General features: G+C 48.9%; 1 protein-coding gene across 1 annotated transcript; it reads right to left on the bottom strand.

Annotated features, from left to right (window-relative positions):
• Positions 1-991: 991 nt before the first annotated feature.
• On the bottom strand, positions 992-15,523 carry RNF122 (ring finger protein 122). Its single transcript, XM_065900029.1, has 6 exons — positions 15,499-15,523; positions 9,187-9,343; positions 3,720-3,765; positions 3,350-3,391; positions 1,377-1,459; positions 992-1,106 (listed from the first exon to the last, which is right to left on the bottom strand). Exons 1-6 carry the CDS (start codon positions 15,521-15,523, stop codon positions 992-994), a joined length of 468 nt encoding a protein of 155 aa, XP_065756101.1.
• Positions 15,524-19,157: the final 3,634 nt, after the last annotated feature.

Below are 19,157 nucleotides of genomic sequence, written 5' to 3'. Positions count from 1 at the left end.
CAAGGTTAGAGAAACTTGTTATTAAATTTAATTTGCTTTAAATACATACCTTTTTCCCACCCTCACCCACTTGGGGGAGGAACAGAAAACCCCTACCCCTTCCATTTGGGGGATTCCATGTATAAAGCCTGAGATGGTAAGGATGAAGTATAAAAATACTATTTACAAAGGGGAAGAGGGTGTCCACCGCGACCTTAATATCCAGACACCCCCATCCCCAGGCCCCCTTTTTGCTCCTTTAGAAAAAAACCCTGGGAATCCTTTTGGGTGTAGACCAAGCCCTTCCTCCGGGGCGGCGGATACTCAAACCCCAACACGGAATAGGAAGCTCTGAGATCAACCGAGGAACAGGGAACGGATAGCACCTCAGATCTCGGAGGGGCAGGGGGCTGCCCTCTACCCCTCTGTAGTCAGCAGGCCGGCCGGCCAGCCTTTGTTTCCATAGGTCCCATGTAAACATTGACTTTTCTTCTGTTCATCCCTGCTCTTCCCATTTCCTACAGAGCCTCCCTCGCTTCCACTGGAGGCACTTGGTTCCTCCATCTTTCCTTCCTTCCCTTCTAACCTTCCTCTGGAAGGAGCGGGGAGGTCACAGGTGGGGCAGAGCCCATCTCATTCCTTCTTCTAGGTCAGGGCAGCTTGTCCTCCTCAGCGGAACCCTCAAGGGGGTGTGCTCTAAGTTCTTGGCCAAATAGGAATGGATTTCTTTTCCCAGAGCAGGGACAAGGCGGGCAGATAGTCCAGTACCAGGATACAGTGGTCCTGACGGGCAAGACCATCAGAACTGAGTAGCAGGGAAGCAGGCTTCAGGAAGCAGAGAGGTGGGCAAGTCTAGTCTCACCCTGAGGCTGGAAGACCAGCCTGGCACCCCCACCCCTCCAGGTGAGCATGCCCATCACCACCCAACAGTCTTGTTCACTGCGGCTTCGCGGAAGGACCAGGCACCCGTGAGGCTAGAGGTCTTCTCCAGGCCTTGGTATGGAGGCAGCACTCACACCAGCTCATCCAATAGGATCCCGATGCTCTGGGTGGCCTCTGAGGGACCAGCAATGGGCTTGTTACACATGGGGCAGACACAGCGTACTTCCAGCCACTTCACCAGACACCTGCAGGCAAGAGACGACCTGTTTTTCCCTAAGAAGATACCAATCTGCTCCAGCTGTCTTTTCATGGAGCCCAGCTGCTTCTCAGGACAAGAACCTTTCTATCCTCAACCCGGTCTAACCCCTCTGGCTTGCTTGGTGTCCAGACAGGATGAAGGGCATCACCGGCAAAGGGTAGATGGGAGGGGTCGGGATTGGAGGCTCTGGAAGATGCTCCCTGCTTATTTCTTTCAAAGCCACCCCGGGACACACATATCCACTGTGGACACTTACTTGCGGTGAAAGGCGTGTTGGCATGAGAGCACACCCAGCTCATCCTTCCCCTTGAAGTCTTCCAGACAGACTGCACAGGTCTGCTGTGGGAAGAAAGGGGCCTTGTGATAAGAGAAGGGGGAGAGCCTCACTCCTCCATCCTGAATACCCAGCACCTCATCCTCCAAGAGAGAACATCCACCCAAGAGAGAACTCACCCTGGCAGGGCGGTAGCCGTGAACCACAGGGGCCTGCTTTAGGTTTAAGTCGACCCAAATAAGCTGAAATTCAACGTTTAGTTCCTCAGTTACACTAGCCACATTTCAAGTGCTCAACAGCTGAGAAGTGGTAAGTGGTCCCCACGCCGGATGGTCAGATAGAGAGCATTTTCTATCCTCAGATTTCCACTGGGCAGTGCTGTTATAGAGGAACCTTTTTTTTTTTTTATATTTAAACTGAAGTATAGTTGAATTACAATGTTGTGTTAATTTCTGCTGTACAGCAAAGTGACTCAGTTATACACATTATGTTTTTTCATATTCTTTTCCAATTATTATATTATTATAGGATATTGAATATAATAGTTCCCTGTGCTATACAATAGGACCTTGTTGTTTATCCATTCTATATATCATAGTTTGCACCTGCTAATCCCAAGCTCCCAATCCGTCCCTCCCCTACCCCCCCCTCCCCTTGGCAAGCACAGGTCTGTTCTTTGTCTGTGAATCTGTTTCTGTTTTGTAGATAGGTTCATGTGTCATATTTTAAGATTCCACATATAAGTGATATCACACGGTGTTTCTCTTTCTCTTTCTGACTTACCTCATTTAGGAGGATAATCTCTAGGTCCACCCACGTTGCTGTAAAGAGCATTATTTCATTCTTTTTTATGGCTGAGTAGTTATGATTTTTAACCCTTTCTAGCCTAGGACCTTTGGTGAGGGGGCACTTATCAATAACTAAAGGAGGGGGGTCTGGTGTATGGTTTACATTCTTTTTTTGCGGTACGCGGGCCTCTCACTGTTGTGGCCTCTCCCGTTGCGGAGCACAGGCTCTGGACGCGCAGGCTCAGCGGCCGTGGCTCATGGGCCCAGCTGCTCCGCGGCATGTGGGATATTCCCGGACCGGGGCACGAACCCGTGTCCCCTGCATCGGCAGGCGGACTCTCTACCACTGCGCCACCAGGGAAGCCCTGGTTTACATTCTTTAAGTCCAGCCTTACATCCCATTATAACCCCTTCAATCCCACCTGAATTACTCTTCTGGAGGAGAGCTAAAGAAACATTGGAACTTGTGGACATCATGACAGTGGACCCCAAAAAGAGGGATGAAATGAGGCCATGTCCAGGTAGAGTCTTGTGTGTAGTGAGACCTGTGATCCTCCCCACTCAGACGACCACACACACGCTCTCTGCAGGAGTGTCCATGGTTATGGAAGGAAGTCTTGGGAAATGAGTTAGGTGACCCCAAAGGCATAGGTGGGAAAGGAAGAGGAAATGGTGTAGTCCTAAATGAGTCAGAGTTGAGGGGCCCCAGGTAGTGGGTGTGATGCGGGAGGGGAGGGGAATGGAGGGAAACAGGGAAGAACCTCAGGGCTGGACACACGCATCAGATCCACAGTCACCAGAGCATACACAAAGTTAACCTCTTTCAGACCAAGACCTGGGGTCTGAGCAGGGGAAAGTCACTGAAATCTGGCATGGAGTGGTCTTACCGTCTTCCCCATTAAGATTATGCCTAGTGGGCTTCCTGGGGCCGTGGGTCACACCATGTATCCAAACCCTTTTGTGATCCTTTTGTTTTCTGCCTGCGCTGGTTCAGTTCCAGACATAACGGATTCTGCATATTGATCACCTCCTGGGATGAGTTTTATTTGGCCCAAGGAAATAGGAAGGCAGGGACTAAAAAGGTTCCTGAAAAGGTCAGGCTGAGATTGCTGGAGAAGGTTTGCCTTACCCGCCGGGCACTCCCGCGACCTGTCCCAATGCACTCACCCCATATAACTGTAACTTCTTGGCATCACCTTTAAGCACCACCTGGGGAAAAAAGTGGAGGCCTGGTATCAGAAGCAACCAAACACAGGGGCCAGGTGGTATAGCTGCCAAGGAAGGGAGTGAGTCTTTGGCCCCACACAGGAGTGCCCCCGTGACCCTCCCGTGAAGGAGGAGGGCTTTGGGCCCTGCCTGGGCCCTGCCTGGGCCCAGCCAGACTTGAGGACGGGGAAAGGAGTTAGCCTCAGAGGGGGCCAGAGGTGAGGCCAAGGGGGAGGCCAGGCCAGCTTAAACCTGCTCTCTCCCCACACCCCCTTCCCAAGCAGGGCTAATAGTGGATAAGGTCTCGGGGCAACACGTGGACTTTATTTACCTCTTTATATCCGTATCGTTCGCTCTGTGCCTGGTTCCGGAGTTTGCTGGGGAAGCAAGAAAGAGGGGAGAGAAGAAATCATTATGTCTTTGCACAAACAGCCATTCAGAGCAGGAGAGGCCGGCTGGCTGCTTGGGGCGTCCTTCTGGGGGTGGGGAGGTGTGCTTCCCATAGACACATGGAGTATGCACGGGACCCTCTGCAGGTCACCAGAGTGGGTTAAGGACTCAAGACTCTTACTCAGGTTCAACTGCCTCAAAACTCACTGCCAGCTCCCCCAGACTGGGGGCATCTCTGCAGAGCACCCTAATCCTGAGTTGGCCAAAAAGTTCGTTCGGGTTTTTCCATATGATGCAATGAGAAACCCGAACGAACTTTTTGGCCAACCCATAGTTCATTCGCCCTCCCTGCTGTCTCTGGTAGGTCACTTCCTTCAGGCTCCCCAAATATACAGGTCAACCATCTGCTTGCTGACTGTATGGAAGCAAGATTTTTTTTTTTGGCCGTGCCACGCAGCTTGCAGGATCTCAGTTCCCTGATCAGGGACTGAACCCACGCCCTCGGCAGTGAAAGCACGGCGTCCTAATCACTGGACCACGAGGGAATTCCCAGAAGTTAGATATTCTTAAGAGGGACATTTCCACCAAGCCAGGGGAGCAGGATAAAGTCTGTTGAGCCTGGGGAATTTTCCACTCAGAGAACACAAGTATTCTGGAACCAGAGCACACGCCTGCCCCACTTCACAGCGCCAGGCCAACACAGGCAATTCCTTCTTTGTTTTCCTCTTTTTGTTTCAAGCTGGTGGCCCGCATACAACTGGACTCTCAATGGCCAAAACACAATGGCCAGAACACGCCGTTACTAATGGCAGGAGCACAATTGTGATGGAGGATTTGCAACGCCTCATGTCTGCACCAATTCCAAACAACTTCCAGAGGGAGAGACGTCCCTTTTTGCAGATGAGGAACACGGCGTCCAAAGAAGTTAAGTAACTTGCCCAAATGCCAGAGCTGGCTGGCAGCAGAGTCTGGATTTGAATCAAAGTCGATCTGATGACAGAGGCCGAGCTCTTCAGCACACACTGTGGCCTGCTTCACCAATTAGGTGGCACATACCATGGTCCTGAGAATATGTGATGGTTTTGGGAAACGCCCTTTCATCAGCAAGCCTCTGACTCTGAATGGCTCACTATGCAGATAACTAGGACCATGATCACACATTGATCACAATTATTTTTTTTTTTTTCCTGTTTTATTTTCAGTGAGGGAAACCTTCTGAATTACGCAGGGAGCTCTATGTCCTCCTGTACTTGGGAACTAGATGGGGCTTTCTCTCCCACGGATCATTTCTACCAAAGAGCTGTGTTATTGGAAGGAAACCTGAGAAAACCAACAGGTTAGGTAGGATAGGGGTAGCAAACCACGGCCTCCTGAGAGCCAAATCCAGCTGACTGCTTGTTTCATAGGGCCTAGAAGCTAAGAATGGTACTTATTCTTAAATGGCTGAAAGCAGGAATCAAAAGAATATTTCATGCCATGTTAAAATTATATGAAACTCAAGTTCAATGCCTATAAAATTTTACTGGGGCAGAGCCACGTTATATTGGATTGGCCCAAAAGTTCATTTGGGGGTTTCCACAACATCTTAAGGAAAAACCTGAACGATCTTTTTTTGGCCAACCCAATAGCTTATGTACCATCTATGGCTGCTTCTGCAAGGTAGGGCTGGGTGGTTCAGACAGAGATCATATGACCCGCAAAACCTATAATATCTGGCCTTTTGCAGAAAAAGATTGCTGGCCTGAGTTAGAGGCAGGGAATCTCCAATCACGAGCCTCAGTCGAAGGGAGCGAGGTAAGACGCCCCAAGAGCAACACCGAGATGCTGGAACCAGAGCGGAGGGGGGTGCAGAAGGTCTGGAAGAGCCGTATCTGATGCACAGCTAGGGGACAGGTTAAGATCGGGCTGCCGCCACCTCCATGGCTCCTAACAGGAGGTCAGGGGACAGGTGTTCCCCAGCCTTGGTCTGAAGGTGGCATCGGACAGTTTCTGGTCATTGGAGGGTTGGGCTAAGGGCCTAAACAGGGCTTGCACCATTCCACCCTTCCCTTTTTTTTTTTTTTTTTTTTTTTTGCACGGGCCTCTCACTGTTGTGGCCTCTCCCGTTGCGGAGCACAGGCTCCAGACGCGCAGGCTCAGCGGCCATGGCTCATGGGCCCAGCCGCTCCGCGGCACGTGGGATCCTCCCGGACCGGGGGGATGCACGAACCCGCGTCCCCTGCATTGGCAGGCGGACTCTCAACCACTGTGCCACCAGGGAAGCCCCCACCCTTACCTTGGTACTACTTTCACATATACACTGTGTCCCCACTTCCAAATGAGAGGGGCGGGGAAGGATGTACACAAAGCTTAAATAATCAAGTGCGACCTGCCTGATATTGGCTTAATCTGGGGAAGAAAGAAAGTGATCTCATCGCCGGGGTGCTCACAGCCACCTTCTGAGGGAGACGCCGCTGCTCTGCTAGGAGGTATGTACAGAGTAAATAAGGAAGTGGTGAGGAGTTGCTTCCTGACTCAGAACGAGGGGTTGTCCATCTCTTAAGCCTCGCCTGCCTCGCCTGCAACAAGGCTACACTTACAGAGTACGTGCAGGGCCTTTCTGCTTGCTGTGTCGTAGGGTGCCTGGGGTGCCCTCCTTCTCCACCCTCGGCCCTTCCATCTGCCTAGCTCCCTTTAATGGTCTCACCTGAGGATCCTCCAAAAGCCTGACTCTTACAGCCTAAGACTATCTCTCGGAAGAGTCAAGCGCTTCAGAGCCACATTCTATATTCACTCTGCATGTAGATTTCCACGTCAGGAAGGTACAGATTGTGATGAAATGAGGCCGAAAGGGTTGCAAGGGAAACAAAGCAAAAAGCAGAGATCCTGGGCCATCCCAGCAGGGGATGGAGTGCCAACGACTCTGGACAGGTGGCCTTCTCAGCTGTTGGGTGAGCAAAGCAACTAAAAATACCCTGAATTCAATGAGACCATTTCTAGCCGCTGCCAGTGGGCTCTCCCCAGCTTTTCCCTTTTGCAACAAACAATGCAGCCAGGTCCCAAAAATAATGGTTCCTTTCCTGCCCAGTTGTACTTCACGGGCCCCTCCATCCTGTGTAGGGCAGAGATCAGCTCCTGCGGTCGGGGGATGGGAGTCAGGGAGACAGAGAGAGGGGGAGCAGAGGCTGGCCTTGGCCGATGAGCTCACCAGGTCAGGAGGGGGGTCACGGGCCTATTTTGGCTGAGGAGGAAACCGAGAAGCAGGGAGAGGAAGTGGCTTCTGTGCTTGTGTGTCTTTCTATATATAGACACTCCCAGGCTGCCACATGCCAGCAAGCCAGGGACAAACTGGCTTCGGGCAGACTGCAGGACAGAGGGCAGGGTGGCAAAGGGGCAGATTCCTGCAGGGGGAACAGGTGGCGCTGAGCAGCCCCGCAGTGGGGACAGCTTCTGTTATCATGTGGTTGCAGCTCTGTTCTTTAACTCCAGCCAAACAGAGAATAAATCAGCCATACCCAGAGCTCCCGGCCCGTCCTTCTGCAGGACCACACTCTCTAGCTGCAAGGCAGCGGCCACGGATGCCACAGCTGTTCCCGTTCAAGGAAGAGGAATCGGAGAAGACCAACATCTAGAATCTGAAAGACTCTCCCTAACTGTCATCAGACTAGCTCACCTCTCCATCTTCCTGGATATAGGACCGTCGGCAGGTCTGTTACTGTCTGAGCATATGCATTTCCTCATTTATGAAGCAGAAGCAGGCTGGTACCGGAACTGGAGGCAAGTTCTGAGGACTAAGTAAGCTAAATGTTTTACAAAATGCTGACCATGATGCCTGGCACAAAGAAGGTACCTAGTAGAGAGTAGCTAAAACCCTAAGATCACACCTATCAGTGGCACCATCGGGAAATGAAGCCCGGTCACCCACATACTGGCTCAGAGTAATTTTGTAGATTTTCTTCTCTTGACCACGTTTGCAGCCTGGCATGGGTGTGCCTCTGCGCGTGTGTGTGTGTGCAGGGGCCAGAGTTGGTTTTACAGCCTCCTGCCAGCGTCACACAAAAATCTTTGCTATGTCTCCATCTTCCGTCTCTGGGGAGTTGTATAAATTGCTTCATATGGGGAGAGCGCAGTGGTTGGTGGTCAGGAAGACGGAAGAGTTTGCAGAAGAAAACTTAGGCTTGGGGAAAGGGGAGGGGTGGTGAGATATGGGAAATCTACCCTCACTTACTAATTAGATGCAAATTTTAGACTCTACCTCTTCTGCAAAGACTTGTAAGTGGAAAATTCCAGTCCCGGGGACTTTTTAAAGTCCTGAGAAAGAAGGAGCCCAAGGTATGGACGGGGAGCACAAGAGAGCAGGGCCCACGGGCACCTCCCCTTCTTAAGAGGGAGCTCCTCCAGCCCTAGGAATCTGGACAAGGATCTATTTTCCCCCAGCCTCCTGCCAGGTGAAGCACTCAAACCCACTGGGACATCTCAGTGGGGAACAGGAACTCCTTTTTCCTTCATCTTAATTTAATCTTCTTAGGTGATTTGATCAGACACCAGCCTAGACCCCAGCTGACATCCGTCTACCCAGGCGTTGGGTGATCACGTGTTTGTGTATGGGGGGTTGTGTGGCTTGGTTATCACAATGGCTCTCAGGACCATTAGCACATTCTAATGGTCAGGGGTGTCCAGTGTTCCCCAAAGCACAAGACAGTCCCATACAATGAGGAATTGTTAATACCAACAGGGCACCCTAGTCAGAAACACTACTGTATTTTCCACTCTGAATACCAGGCATGCCCCACATTTTTTTTTTTTTTTTTTTTTCCCTGCCCCACATTTTTGATAGAAAACAGCCACGAGTTCCCTTGTCTGCAAGTGAAGAAAACAGTTCCTGGAGCTTGGCTAGCACGGCCACGCTCAAGAAGGGATGGTTTTCGGTTTTTTCTCTCTCAAACATAAGAGCTCACAAGGCAGAACAAATAAGCGGCTCTGCAGACACCAGCTTGCTAATATTAGCATCTGGAGGGATGACAGCAGGACTTCCCAGGAGGGCAGAGGATCATGACATTGGTGTAATGATGCCTCCCATCCCTGGCCATCCAGAGAATGTGAATGGGCGGAGAGAGACAGCTAGGGACCACTGATGATATCACCTGGACGGTCATTCTAGGCAACCTGAGAACAACTGGCCAAAGGGTGGGAACGCAGCCCCAACCCATGCTGACCTTATAGGCTCTCCAACAACTTGACAGGCTGACGTAAATAGAAACACCAGGCCTCAGGGGCCCAGCCAAGGGCAGGACCAAGTCCTGTCCTCAAAGCAGCTGACCCGGCTGGAGGCTGGTGACTCTGTGACTGGAGCCTCACTCAGCTCACCCGACCCACGGCCACTGCCTCCTAGACTCCCCCAAGCCCAGATCAGCCAGCAAGCCGCCCACCTGATGAAATAGCAGCAGAAGATGAGGCTGAGCATGAAGACGAAGATGCCCGTGCCGAAGATGACCATGTAGATGTTGAGGGGAAGGTCCTGGAAACTGATGGGTGGCATCGAGCAGGACTTGTTGGTGCTCACCAGTCCCAGGCCGCAGAAACACCCTGCAAAGAACGGGAGGGAAAGTATTACGACAGTGGGAAATTTACCACTGGGGCCACTCTGTGTGAGCAAAGATGCAGGGAGAAATGGCAAACCTCTGACTCGGGGGCTTTTTTTTTTTAATCGGAGTCTAGTTGATTTACAATGTTGTGTTAGTTGCTGGTGTACAGCAAAGTGATTCAGTTATACATGTATATATACTTTTTCATATTCTTTTCCGTGACGGTTTATTACAGAATATTGAATATAGTTCCCTGTGCTATACAGTAGGTGCTTGTTGTTTATCTATTTTATATACAGTAGTTTGTATCTGTTAATCCCAAACTCCTAATTTACCCTTCCCTGATTCCCTCTCCCCTTTGGTAACCATAAGTTTGTTTTCTATGTCTGTGAGTCTGTTTCTGTTTTGTAAATAAGTTCACTTGTATCATATTTTAGATTCCACATACAGGTGATATCATAGGATATTTGTCTTTCTCTGACTTACTTCGCTTAGTATGATCGTCTCTAGGTCCATCCATGTTGCTGCCAATAGTGTTACTTCATTCTTTTTTATGGCTGAGTGATATCCATTATGTATATATACCACATCTTGATATCCATTCATCTGTGGATGGACACTTGGGTTGCTTCCATGCCTTGGCTATTGTAAGCACTGCTGCTGTGAACATTAGGGTGCATGTATCTTTTCGAATTAGAGTTTTCTCCAGATGTATGTCCAGGAGTGGGATTGCTGGATCATATAGCTATTTTTAGTTTTTTAAGGAACCTCCATACTGTTTTCCGTCGTGGCTGCACCAATTTACATTCCAGGGGCTTATATCTGTACCCTAGTTCCAACACTTACTAGCTACATGATCTTGGGTAAATTATTTAACCAAGCTACGAAATGGGATCATACACACAGTACTTAAACCAGCATCCCCATCTAGGGGATCAAGGATTCAGGCAATGGGCGGAAAATGGAAAACTCACTTCCATCAGGGAGAAGCCTATACAGTGCAGTAGGAAAATGAAGAGCCTTAGGTGAGGAAAGGTACACTTGGGCTCCAATCCCACCTCTCCCTAGCTATGTGACCTTTAGGAAATTACCTCGCTAAGCTCCACTTTTTCACAGGAAAACAAGCAATGTGCAGAGAGTACCGAAAACGATGGCGTAAGAAATACGCTTTGTAAATTGCAAAGTACAGTTGCAAAGGTCATTTGTCATTATTAAGCTACCTGCTCCAGAAGCCAAACTGCACCAGGGTCAGAATAGAAATTGCTCACTCTGAGGCTGGGCCAGCATTCCAGAAAGGCACGGGGGGAGGGGGGGTCACATCCCCCCAAAACACCTGGAAGGGTGGCAGCCAAGTTATAGCTGGAAAGAGAGAAGTTCAATATCAAGCTGGTGGCAGAGAGGACAAGGAAAGAAGAAGGATGTTGTCAGTTGAGTTGCTGGATTAAGCAATCCTAGAGCCACTATCTTGGGACTACTGGTTCTGAGAATTAGTAAATTTTCTATCATGTTTACAAAGAAAAAAAAAAAAAGGATTTAACCACAAGCCAGTTGAGTGTTTTTTCCTGTTTGCAGGCAAAAACTATCAATGATCCGAAAGGTAAGCCTCAAACTCTTGGATTTCAGGAAGTGCTGGGACAAGAAGGTTAGACTTTACCATACACCTGCTATCACCCAAGCACATTCTCAAGCTATAACTTGACCTTTGTAATAAGGCCACTGTGAAATGTTACTCCCCACCCCACCATGGGGAAAAAAGACTCAATCATCATTAAACAATGTGTGTACAGTCAAACAGCTAAGAAAGTCTGGCTTCAAAGCCCTCTGGGGAATTCCCTGGTGGTTCAGTGGTTAGGACTCCATGCTTTCACTGCCGAGGGCGCGGGTTCAGTACCTGGTCAAGGAACTGAGATCCTGCGAGGTGTGCGGGGGTGGGTGAACCTCTCTAGACTCAAGCCCTCAATGTGGGTTTTAAGTACTTTCCTGACGTCGTGGTTAGGAGACAGATCACCATTAATACACTTTGGAATCCTACACTGTAATTAGCGAAGCAACCCCAACTCAGCAGAAAGACTGGCTTGAAAGACTGGAGTCATCTTTGACCTCATACATCTCAGCCCTCTTCATCCCCGAGATCAATCTAGTGATCGATATAATGAACCTCCCCCTCCAAACCTCTTTCAGATTGTGTGCCAACTGTACTGCCAAGTCTCTATTCCAGACAGACTTTGGAGCCCAATTCTACTCCAAGTGCCTATTAATTGATGTCTAGTCCCTCCTCTAATTTAGCCCACATGTATGACATTTCCTTCCACTTGGTTTCTAGCATGTATTTCCCAAACTCATGACTGTCTTCAAGTCCTCCTAAACACGTGTGCGTTGGGTCCCCTCTTTACCTCCCCGACTCAGTATCCTCCAGCATCACCCCAGGTGGGCCAGCCTCCTCTCTAATTCTTGCCCATCTCTATCTTCACCTGCCTCCACACCTTTGTTCATGAAGCTTTCTCTGCCTGAAACTCCCTCTCCTTCCCCAAAGTCCCCCAAACCTGGTCTTTGTGATATTCCAGGGACTCCCCACCCCGAAATCTATAGCGCCCACAGCCTGTACCACGTGTTCCAGCTCTGGCACACTCCGTAACCATCTTATGTTGCCCCACTGTTCCTAGAATCAACTTCATTTAACTCGAACAGGCATTAAGCAGTGATTACATGACAAGTACCACAACAGACACTGAAGATAAAAAAGCAAAGAAGAAAGACAAGATGATTTTATCGTCTAGGGAAGAAGACAGACACAAAGGTTTTCATCATACAAAGTGAGGCCCGTGGTAGAGGTGTGATTATGTACAATCCTGAGATCAGAGATGAGGGATTCTAACAAGCCTGAGTGCTCCTGGGTCTGAGGACAGCAAAGTGGACTTCTGTACATTCTCCAGTGCCTACCCTCGTGCTTGGCGTGTTTTCAATAACTGGTTAACAGATAAATAACTCGTGATTTTTCTCAAGACGATCTGGTCATCTTGGCAAAAGCTCCCACTTCAAAGTAAGGAGACTGAAGTTTGGGAAAATTGCCCAGAAACTGCCCTCAGCTAACAGATGACCAGTCAACCAACAAGTACTGCTGCTGGCTTGATTTATACACCGACCTAGACACTGTGGGGAAACAAAAAGTAAAAGTAGTTCTTATCCTGAAAAGACTTTTTGGTTAAAGATGGAAAAAAAATTAATGAGCTACTAAACTTTGTCCAGCCTTTGCTTCTGAGCCTCCAGCTTGGGTTAGAAAGTTTTCACCACTCCTTCACCCTCCACTTAAATATTTGATCTCTGTGGGCCAAAAGAGATCAATTTTCCATGAAGACATCATGGTGGACTGGCCAGGGAGGGACAGTTTTCTGTCTACTGTGGAAAGGGGCCTTTCGGCTTCTCTTCCATGGAACTCCGTCCTCAATGCCAAGAGGCCTTCTTCCCCACCAGGCACATCTCCCTAACCCTGTCTCATCAACTGTTGATGCCGTAAGAGGGTCTAACCCTCAACCTGCCTTTGCTCTCCACGAGCTGGATCCCGGCATCTTTAGGGTCCCAAAGAACTTCCCTGGGTTCCCTGCTCTGGGAACTTGCACAGCAATGGCCATAGCGAATGCAGAGGGTTTACATGTATTCACTCTGGAGGCACTCTGGCCTCAGCACTTTATCAGTTTATCTTGACCATGTTATCTTGCTGAGAGAAGCTTCCCCTGGGGTTCCAGGATTGAGTCAGTGAGTTTGGGACTTTCTGTGATAAAGAAGTATGGGGGAGAAGAGCTTCATAGCTGAGAAGAGATGGTCCATTTGCTTGCATTCTGATTAAAAAGAAGTGAGAAAAGTATACCTTGGGCTAAAACCTGACAGTGGAGTAGTTTTTCCTCTAAACTTATAAGGACAGAATACCAACCCCAGGAAAAAGGGGGCTTTAGATATTTTTCACAAAGGTGTGCGGAGAAGGATTGCTTCTTCACTGGAGTCAGAAAAGTCATCTCTCTGTCACTTTAAGAAGTGACAAGAGGGACTTCCCTGGTGGTGTAGTGGTTAAGAACCCACCTGCCAGTGCAGGGGACACGGGTTTGAGCCCTGCTCCCAGAAGATCCCACATGTCGCAGAGCAACTAAGCCCGTGCGCCACAACTACTGAGCCTGCGCTCTAGAGCCTGTGAGCCACAACTACTGAGCCTGCACTGTAGAGCCCGTGAGCTTAGAGCCCGTGCTCTGCAACAAGAGAAGCCATCGCAATGAGAAGCCCGGGCACCACAACTAGAGAAAGCCTGCACGCAGCAACGAAGGACCAATGCAGCCAAAAATAAATTTTAAAAATTTTTTAAAATTTTAAAAATAACAAAGAAATGACAAGAACAGGGAACTATATTCAGTATCCTGTGATAAACCGTAATGGCAAAGAATATAAAAAAAGAATATCTATATGTGTAATAACTGAGTCACTTTGCTGTACAGCAGAGATGGACACAACATTGCAAATCAGCTACACTTCAGTAAACAAAAAAAATTGAAAAAAAAAGTGAAAAGAAACACAACACTGTAAATCAACTATACTTCAATAAAAATCAAATAAATTAAAAAAAAAATAAGTGAAAAGATAAAGCAGCAAGTCCTCTGCTGGTCTAAACCCTCACAGGAAAGGGGGCTGCCCAGAAGAAAGGCTAGTGTTAGTGACGGCCACCTTGGTTCTTCTCCTGAAGTCTGTTCCATTGTTTCCCCCGACCTATGAAAGCCTTGACATCAGAATGTTTCGTATCTGAGCAGCGGGCCGGGAGCTGGAGTGACGTCACGAGAAGGGCTGGCCAAGAAAGACCAGTGGATCTGGGAAACGCTTCTCCTTCCCAGCCAACAGGAATCTTTCCCAGATGCTGGGATGCACCGTCCTTCCTCATCCCACCCCCTCGTCCCCACTCAGGCAATGCTGCCTATCACACACACAGCTGGGTTCATTTTCAGGAAATTAGATCCTACCAGCAAGAGGAAGAGGGGGATGGGGGCCCCCTTATACACATGCTGCCCAAACCCTGCCTTAAAACAAAAGCCTCTTGAAATAATTAATGCAAGATCTGGCAAGAGTCTGCTCTCAATAATGGATTCCCACCCCCCTAACTAGCCAGCCTACCCTACTGAGAGATAATGCCAGCTGCTTGGTTCCCCCGGTCCCCTTCCCCCTTTCACCAGAAGTGCCTCCGCCGCGCTCCCCCCTTTCACCAGAAAGTCTCCAAGCTTTAGAACAACGCAGTCAAGATCCTAGGGCCACTGGAGGGTATTAGGAGCCGAAGTTTTGAACTGACCCGCCCAGAAGGGCCCTCTCTTCAGGTAGGTAGCCTGAGCGAGGAACCAGACCCAAGCCCAATCTCTATGCATCACCTGAACCGCTAAAAGCCTCAGGTGGGATGAATTTAGCATCACCCAGGCCGGGGTGGGAGGGGTGGTCGGGTCTGGAGGCGCGGCCACCGCCGAGGCACGGGAGCTAGTCTGGCCTTGGGGCCCGTGAGCACAGCTCTCCAGGCAAGCCCTGCTCTCAAGGGTAGCCGGGCGCCGAAAACTCTGCAAGGCTTTATCAATCCAATAAAGCCACGCTCATTAGTCCGGCGTCTTCCACCGTCACAAAGCCCCCTCCGCCGCCCGTGCGAAGCCAACAAAGGCGCAGAGGAAGCCGCCCCGGCGCGCCACCCCGCACGCCGCATTGTATACATATTTAAAATAGCCTGAAAAGTTTCAGGCCAGGAACTTGAGCTCCCTCTAGGAGATCCGAGCCCGAGCGCGGATTTAATTCTCCGACAACCACAACAAAGAACAGAGTTTGAGCGCACAAAGCCAAGGGAAGGGGGTAGGAGTGCGAAGCCGCCACACAAAGGCCGGGAACCCCTCGGCTCCCACGCCCCCCGCCCGCCGCCCGCTCAAGAGATCCTTCCCAGCCCTGGAGTTAAACCTGAATCTTTTTTTTCCCCCCAAATTCCGCGGTGTGCAGAGCAGAGTCGGGCGCCAGGACGCCTCCCCGCCGGTCCCGTTTCAGGAAAAACTTGGCTCAAGAGGGAGAACGAGCCCTCGGATCTGAAGCCTGGCGCCCCGCTCTCCGCGTCTCTGGCCGGCTCCGCACCCCTCGCCTTCCCGGCCCGGGACTCACCGTTACACCACTGGAATGGGTGCATCAATGAACTCTCGGCTGGCTTCCTCAGGCGAACGAACGCAGGCGGCGGGTCTGGCAGGGGGGGTGGGCGCGCCGGCTGGCGGGGTCGCAGGAGGGACGGATGAGGTGCGCGGTAGCCGCCTTCCTCTGCAAGTCGAACTCCCTCCGCAGCGGGGGGCTTCGGCTAGGTGGGTTTTAGAGCAACAAAGAGGAAAGAAGAGAAAACAAACAGAAGGGCCCCCGGATCAAAGCACCGCGGAGAAAAAGCAGGAAGGGCCCCGGGGCTGGTGGGGGGCGGGGAGCTGCGGGGCGCCGCAGGGCCGGGTGGAGGCGCCGGGTCGACAGAGGAGGGAAAAGCCTTAGCCCGAGGCGCGATCCAGTTGCCTGAGCGCAGAAGGTAGAAGCCAGGGACTTCGAAACTGACACGGTGCGCGCACGCCCCCCTCCCTTATACTCCCCAGCCCCCTGCCCCGGGAAACTCCGCCCCCTTGCCGTCACCCGCCCTCTGGCCAATGGGAGCCTTCCTCTGGTCCCCGGGCATTATTTGCAGGTCTGCCCGGATCGGAGGGTGGGGAGCATCTTTGCTCCTCGGGCGCCTCCCCACTTCAGCTTCCCAGTCCTTGGGATACTTGAGAGAGAAGCGCGCGGCGCGGTGGGATGGCCGGAGCAGCCGGGGCCAGCCTCCCCCGCTAGGAAAGCGGAGGAAACGGAACAATTAGTGCCACATTGTTTTCTGCCTCCAGATCTGTTACTGTTTAGCATTTCTATAGCTCTTTGAGAAGCCAGCTCCGGGGAGTGGTTACATTTCTGCCCAGATGGCAAGAACTTGGTCCTAGGTGGCGGCTCGCACGTTCCTTTGCTCGCTTCCAAGCGAAGTTTGCAGCAACAAGGTTGGACCAAGAGATTATCATGCTAAGTAAAGTAAGTCAGAGAAAGACAAATATCGTATGATAAACCTTATATGTGGAATCTATAAAAAATGATACAAATGAACTTATTTACAAAACAGAAATAGACTCACAGACAGAAAACAAAGTTATGGTTGGTTACCAAAGGGGAGAGGGAGGGATAAATTAAAAGTTTGGAATTAACAGATACACACTACTATAGATAAAATAGATGAACAATAAGGACCTACTGTACAGCACAGGGAACTATATTCAACATCTTGTCATAACCTATAATGGAAAAGAATCTGAAAAAGAATATCTGAATCACTTTGCTGTACACCTGAAAGTAACAACATTGTAAATCAACTATACTTCAATAAAATAAATTAATTAATAATAAAATAAATAAATTGCCGAATAGAATTCCATTGTATAACAAAACTTTGTTCACCAGTTGTTGGATATTTGAGTTATTTCCAGTTTGGGGCTATTAAAAATAAAGGTGTTCAGAACAAAACGAACAAAGAAAAAAGAGGGAACTGAAGCCAGGATTTGAAGTAGATGAATTAGGAAGGTGAGATCTGGAAAGTGCTTTAGCTGTCTTCTTATTTTTGGAGAGCCGTCACCCCACCCCCCACCCCCAGTTTTATAAACAAGGAACTAAGGCCTGAAGCTTAAGCTTAAGGTAGACTTATCAGGGCTCTAAGCTCCTGAGCAGCAGAATCAAACCCAGACATCCACACTGGCAATACCATAAGGGCAGCATCTTCAGCATCTAGCACCACACAGATGTTGAAGAAATAGTAGTTGGAAGAAAGGCTGAATCTCTTAACTTCCTGTCCAATGTGATGATTTCTTTTACCTGACATTGCATTGTTTCTGTCTCTCTTTCCCTTTCTTCCTGCCTTTCTTTCTTTATCTCCCTTCCTCCCTCCTTTCTCTTCCTTCCTTCCTTCCTTTCTTTCTTTCTTTCTCCCTCCCTTCCTTCCTTCCTTTCTTTTCTTTCTTTCTGTCTCTCTCCTTCTTTTTCTATCTTCCTTTCCTTCTCCCTCCCTCCCTCTGTCCCTTCATTTGTCTCTTCCTCTGCCTCCTTTTTCCTTACTTTGTCTTTCTGTCTGTAGTTTTTTCAGAACATATTCACTGAGAGCCTACTTTATGCCAAGAACTGTTTCACTGGAGACCCATCAATGTCCTCAAGCCTGCTCTCCTGGGATTTACATTGCATGAGGAGGTAAACAGTAAGCAAACAAGAGAACAAATAAGAATGACTCAATCTAATCTTCCTATTAGACTTAATGTCTTAATTGAAGCTAAGTACTTTCCCTGACTCTTGAGAGTTTGTAACACTCACATAAGACTATGAGAATCAGAACTTTGTCATTTAAAAGCATGATGGTTAAGGTATCAAATGACTTGGCCAAGATCACTTAGCAATCTGCAAAAATAGTTTAGCACTTACATAATTGTCTGAAAACAATTGTTTTTCTTTATGAGCTACTCTGGAAGGGCATCATGGACAGATCCAACTAATTTCATCTCCTAATTGGACGATTACAAAAGCTTCCTAATTGGTCTCTCTGTCTCTAGTCTATGTCTTAGACTTTAGAGCCTGCAAGAATCACCCTTATGTGAGAGATGTTACATATGCAGACTCTCGGATCTCAAGCCTGGAGATTCTGATTCAGTAGTTAAAAGTGGTCCCCAGAAGTGTTCATTTACCATGCCTTCCCCGCTCCACCACCAAATTCTCATGCAGTTATGCTGAAAGAAATAATGCTCTGATCTTACTCTCAAATCCGTCCTCTCTGCTGGCCCCAGAGTTATCTTTCTAAAACATAAGTCTCATCATTTCTTTCTCTTGCTTAACAACGTCTATTGGTTCCTGGTGTTTACAGGACAAAGTTAAACTCTAGAGTGTGCCATTCAAATCATTTCTTTTTTTTTTTTTCCTGCACCTCGTGGCTTGCGGGGATCTTATTACAGTTCCCTGACCAGGGATTGAACGCGCCTGCTTGTCAATGAAAGTGTGGAGTCCTAACCACTGGACCACCAGGGAATTCCCTCAAATCGTTTCAGTCTGGCCTTTGCTTGTCACCCTAATGCCAAATGCACCCTCTCCCTCTCCATACACTTAATCAGCCACGAAGCTTCTACTGTTGTTCCTTGAATATATTCTTTCTTGATTGCGATTTTGTCCATGGTAGTGCTTATGTTTGGAATGCTCTTTTTCTTTCTGTGCCTGACATTTTGTAAGATTCGCTAAAAATTCACCTCTTCTGTGGCCGACCATTGTCAGCTTTCCCCTCTCTCCGTCTCTTTGAACACGTTTCATGTACAATGTAGTATGTAGTGGGATTATCAAAATAATTATATGATTTCCTGAATTTGATCCCTTCATGAGCCCTCCTCATAAGAGATTTTTCAAGGGCATGAATCATTTTTGTGGTGGTTCCAGTGTCTGGTTCAATAAATTTTTTTTGGAATGTATGTGCGTGTGAGTATATAAATTACCATACAATTTGAGCCATATTCTCAGCACACTATAGAGGATTAAAACAACAACAATAGTAGAGTTGTTACTCATTCAGTAGTTCTATTTATTGGCTCAGGGGAAAGGTGTTGATAGGTGAGTCTGATGGTATTAAGGAATTCCTGCTAGGTGCCTCTAGGGCACACCTGTGAATGAGGGCGAGCCTTTGAAGGGAAAATTGACAGGAAGTGAGGAATACCTCTTCCCTGCCTTAGGCTAAGGAACCCAGGTGGGAA

This window comes from Phocoena phocoena, chromosome 21 (assembly GCF_963924675.1).
Source record: "Phocoena phocoena chromosome 21, mPhoPho1.1, whole genome shotgun sequence".
NCBI lineage: Eukaryota > Metazoa > Chordata > Mammalia > Artiodactyla > Phocoenidae > Phocoena > Phocoena phocoena.
The sequence above is the reverse complement of the archived record's forward strand: the minus strand, read 5'-3'. Positions and strand labels throughout refer to the sequence as shown.

What these genes read in the sequence shown, in the direction of transcription:
- RNF122 (XM_065900029.1), bottom strand. Translation starts at nt 15,523, where the DNA reads ATGCACCCATTCCAGTGGTGTAACG. An exon ending in TTCTGCTGCTATTTCATCAG is followed by an intron (nt 3,766 to 9,186) that starts GTGGGCGGCTTG and finishes TTGCTTCCCCAG; the next exon opens with CAAACTCCGGAACCAGGCAC. An exon ending in CAACACGCCTTTCACCGCAA is followed by an intron (nt 1,107 to 1,376) that starts GTAAGTGTCCAC and finishes TCTTGCCTGCAG; the next exon opens with GTGTCTGGTGAAGTGGCTGG.